The sequence below is a fragment of the Poecilia reticulata genome, linkage group LG2, assembly GCF_000633615.1.
Source record: "Poecilia reticulata strain Guanapo linkage group LG2, Guppy_female_1.0+MT, whole genome shotgun sequence".
Lineage (NCBI taxonomy): Eukaryota > Metazoa > Chordata > Actinopteri > Cyprinodontiformes > Poeciliidae > Poecilia > Poecilia reticulata.
Window position 1 is genome coordinate 11195255 of NC_024332.1, and position 4619 is coordinate 11199873.

Genomic DNA, 4619 nt, shown 5'->3' on the forward strand with positions numbered 1-4619 from the left:
TTACTTGCATAAATAGGATTTATTATGAACTATTTTTTAAAAACAATTTACAAAAAATACACTTATGCTTGATGAAAGACCAACAAAATCTAAAGAATTGAAGAAACTCCATTGGATGTTGTCTTTTTGTGGAGGTGTGATGGTTTGAGATATGCACCATCTCTGTTTTATCCAATCTTCCAGGTGTAGCTATAGTTATTCAGTGCTAAGTGCGTCAGGGTAGTTTTGCCAAGAGTGGATGGCTGCTGGAGATGATTAATAGAAGCAGGAGGAAGACCACAGTGAGTCAGGTCTCCCACTGCCTTGCTACACTACAAAACACAGAAACATGGGAGATTGCTCAATATTTACTGTGACGTGACCGATTCAAAATTAGTGTTACTGTGCATCTATTATGTGATTAATGTCATACCCGTTTCCTGCAGGTTTCTATGTTCATGACAGCAGTGGGTGTATGAGTATAAAGAGCAGCAGAGAAGTTGCCTTTTTGAGCAGTCTGAAGAAGAGCTGTGATGGCATGAAGAGATGAAGGAAGGATGGGTCCTAAAGTGCAAAAAGAAAGTCAGTTTAAGTTCATTTGTACACCACCAACTCACAACAAATGTTATCTCAAGACACTTAAGAAACAGAGGCCCCGTTTGTTTCCCATCATACAGAAATACACATCAAAATCCCATCAGTAAGATCCAATCATCCACTGACATACAGTCCAGTTTGATCTTGTAAAGTAAAGCAGTCAAATTCAGTTTATGTTATCTATGAAGGACTTTGAGAGGACAGGAAGCAGGGACTGACACAGAAATAGAATCTGTCTAAACTGTGATAATATCGCCTGTTGCTGCCACCTACTGGTATTTTTGTTCAAGTTTCCCTGACAATATGGATGGTTTCATTCAGCTCAGTTCAAGAGCCAAAATAATGGCAAATCTAAAACTGGAGAGAAGCAGGAAAAAGTTGCAGGGTGTGGTAAGATTTTATTTTGTTGGGATTGTATTAACCGTTTTGATTCTAGCAAATGACTGCAGTGAAAAATTTAAAGGGGTCTGAATACTTTGAGCCCACTGTATATTTCCTATGCACATAGTACCATTTTATAACACAATCAAGTAACTATGTTACCTTCAGTTGTTATAAGAATGCTATATATCAAATGTGACTTTAAAGAAATTTGACACTGTAATTTAACACCTCTTAAGACTCCTGCTCTTTCTGGAACTCCACCATCAAGAAGTTGCCACAACATCGCTCCTCTATTAACCTTTTAACAACATTTTTACCAGCATTACACTTAGACGTATGTTTAATCAGCTCCATCAGTTTTTTGTTAATTGCTGCTTGCTAGTTTAAAGGACCTGGATGGTGAAGTTGTGGGGGACGGTTGCTCTGAAGTACAGGATCTGCGCCTCAAAGGTGTTGCCAGGTTCACTAAAGGCATTTTGCACAGTTGAATGGTTGTCATGGGAGATTAAAGAATTTCTCAGACATGCATGAAAGAATCAAAGAAACACTCCATATATGTTTTTGGTGACGGAATAACATTATATCATGTAAAGCTAAAAAAAGTTGATTTAACATAATGCTACCCCTACCAYATCAATATGAACAGGGTTATAGTTTTGAAAACTCAAAAGAACATCTGCAATTCAGAAGTAAAACCAAAAACGTTCTAGTTCTGGTTCTGTACCTGTGAGCTCCAGACTGCTAATGTTCTGGTAGGTACAATCGACCAAATTCTTGACATTAACGCTGCGGCCCTGGAAAGCACATCATAAACCAGACTGTTAAACGGGTTAATAAAGACAGAGTTATTAGTAAAGGTTGATCTTACATTTCATTTTCAGTCCTTCAAAGAAAAAAATATATGAGTCAATATGTATATCGACTCAGAAACAATGACATGGATGACTCCGATACCTTCAGAACTTTCATGGTAGCCCCTCTGAAGGCAGTGGGGGCCAGCAGGGTTGGTGGCAGACCGGTCTGAGAACCAGCTGCAGCCACCACACTCTTCCAGTTGATGAGGAAGTTGATGAGATTGAAGGAGTGGGATCCCTCCACACATACAGCCGACTCAGGTTTATGGTCTAGAGACAGAGTTGGAGCTTCTTTTTGTCTATATAAGCAGTCAAGGAGCATTCAGTATTCACTATTTTATTTTACTTGTTCAAGAAGAACAAGGTTGTATTGGTTCAGAAATGTCGCAAAAACAAGGAGCAATGGAGGATACAGCTGGATGTTAAGGCATTCGGGCTTCTTGAGTTTGTCCTGGATTCCTATCTCCTTTAGCCAAGACAAGCTGTCATCTTCACCTTGGCTGCATCCATCATCTTCTTCATCCCAATTCTGATAGTCCTCATCCACCTGCAAGCTGCAACATTTACATTTTGAATCACTGCAGCAGTAAACCAAGAAAAAGACCATTTTAAACATCTTCTAGAACATAGAATTCAGATTTGTCATCAACAGTGCACACAGTAAAAGTCTCACAAATCTTTGTTCTCATTTTCCATTTCCTCTTCTCCCTGTTGAATACTTTTATGTTGCTCACTAATCCGCCTCCTTTCCTTCAGCAGGGGAAGACTGAACTCCACACCTTAACAAAGACAAGGGTCAGAGATAAAGTACAGTAGCACAATATGGTGCCAGAGGTTGCAATACGTTTTTTGTCGTCGGTCATTTTGACTGCCAGCATAAAAAAAATCTGGCATTAACTGTATTTACTCCTCAAATTATAATCACATTAACATTAGGCTATTCAGCCGCATTTTTATGCGGTTTAGTTCATATTCACCTAGTTGAACCATGAATCCAGATCCCATCATACATAAAGCAGATGAACACATCTAACTTTTTCTCCATAGTGATAAAAACCGCTGACTGTGACTCCAATAATTTATAAGTTAAATTAAATGACTCCACTTAAATTACAAGCACTTCACCTGCTGGGGTCTGAATGTACAGTGCCTCACTAATTCCTCCTGGCTCCCATTTGCAGAGAAATCTGCTCTAGTTCATCAGTCAGTTGGATCTCTCTGATCCAAACGGATCAATCTAATCAAACTGAAAGCTTTATACCCTGTGAGTGGTCCGGGTGTGCGCTTTTACAGTCTATTTATGCACCTTTACTTATTTCTTCATGATGAACTGTCGGCTCCTCTGTTTAGACTGTAAACGAATGAACACAACATTGCATTCTCTTCAGTTTTCTCTGTTCTGTATGTACTGGAGACTGAAATTAAATGCGCCATTTCAACAAAAGGTTTGGAATGCGCTTCTGAACGCTCCAAAGCGTCCGGTCCACAACTCTTCAACACGCTGTCAGCTTCCGGTCAGAAAGATGCATTTAGTCCAGTGTACAGGAGGTAATATTCAGAAAGGGTCTTTTTATTGATTGACTCTAGTTGCCGCTGCGATGAAATCTTTGCATTAAGTCTATAATGCCTGCCCACCTGCACCAGTCAAGGGTGTGAATTATTACCTGTCAAGAAGGCTTCACATTTTTCAGTCATTAAAACCTCCCCCCCAAAAAACAGTCAAATATGGAAACTATTCCATTAATGCGACCCCTGACTGGTACATGCTATTCTTTTTATGAGTACCTTCAGTCTTCATTGCTTCTCTGAGACCTCGAGTAGTAGGAGAAATTAAGGCAGTTATGCAGTCTGACCCTGCAAGGCCTGCTGCCTTGAACAACACTGTGAACTGATGCAAAGAACAGCCAATTAGGGAAATAAAAACAGAAGCTATCAAACACCAAAGCATGTTAATGTACCTGATAGGAGCAGACATAGAAGTATGGGCACAGCCCCACCTTTAAAAGGCTGTAGAGAGATGACAAACTGACAGACCTAAGAAGAGAAAACAGCTTTTTATTGGATGCTATCCTCCCAGACCTCAAGGAGAGAGCAGAAAATCTAACAATCTCACCATTCCTTCACAAGACTCTCGTGTACTGCTTCATCCTGAGTCCAGGGCATGTTCTTCCCAGAGAAATTCTTTTCAGCATTGATCCTGGGGAACAAAGAGAGCCAGGGCAGGGAAGGGTGCTGCCAGTACACCAAGCACTGCTGAAAGGCAGACCGGACGTCGGACCAGGACCTGGGCTCCTGCAACACACACAGCATTACATTCAGCGAGTGAGATGACAGTGATTCTTGAGAAAAGGGACAAAATAGGTTTTAATTTTCCCATAATTTTTTTTTTGTCATTTCTCAACCTTATGTATGCAAATATGACAAATAATGTTTTGGAAATGTAAAGATGCTAAGGTACAGGCTCACAGTTGCAACATTTTTTTTTAAAAATTACATTTTTAATCGACCTGACCCAGAATGTTGTTATCACCATTTGACAAAAATAAATATAAAATAATTTTTAATGACCCTATTAGTGATATTTTTACTCATTTTACAGACAAATGCTTCTCAAGAAACAAAATAAATATTATTTAAAACAAAAAACAACAAAAAGTCCATCTGAAGGAGTTGACACAGAACTGAAGGTGACAAACTAGTGAGTAAAATGAAATACTTGATACATGTGAAGTAATGCAATTTATGTAAAATACATTAAAATGAATTAATGCCACATTTAAGTGAGATCTGACAACAATTTCACTG

General features: G+C 39.1%; 1 protein-coding gene across 2 annotated transcripts in view; it reads right to left on the reverse strand.

Annotated features, from left to right (window-relative positions):
• The window catches only part of donson (DNA replication fork stabilization factor DONSON), a 10343-nt gene continuing 5724 nt past the window's right edge, over nt 1-4619 (reverse strand). Inside the window, exons 4-12 of one of the 2 annotated variants that reach the window (XM_008430581.1) lie at nt 3928-4106; nt 3773-3848; nt 3600-3702; nt 2488-2593; nt 2228-2368; nt 1915-2113; nt 1685-1754; nt 413-543; nt 1-311 (exon numbers count right to left, since the gene is read on the reverse strand). In XM_008430581.1, coding sequence (XP_008428803.1) covers nt 168-311; nt 413-543; nt 1685-1754; nt 1915-2113; nt 2228-2368; nt 2488-2593; nt 3600-3702; nt 3773-3848; nt 3928-4106 — 1149 coding nt within the window. In that variant the 3' untranslated portion in view covers nt 1-167. The remainder of the gene's footprint in view (nt 312-412; nt 544-1684; nt 1755-1914; nt 2114-2227; nt 2369-2487; nt 2594-3599; nt 3703-3772; nt 3849-3927; nt 4107-4619) is intronic. The other variant, XM_017308559.1, reaches the window with a different exon arrangement.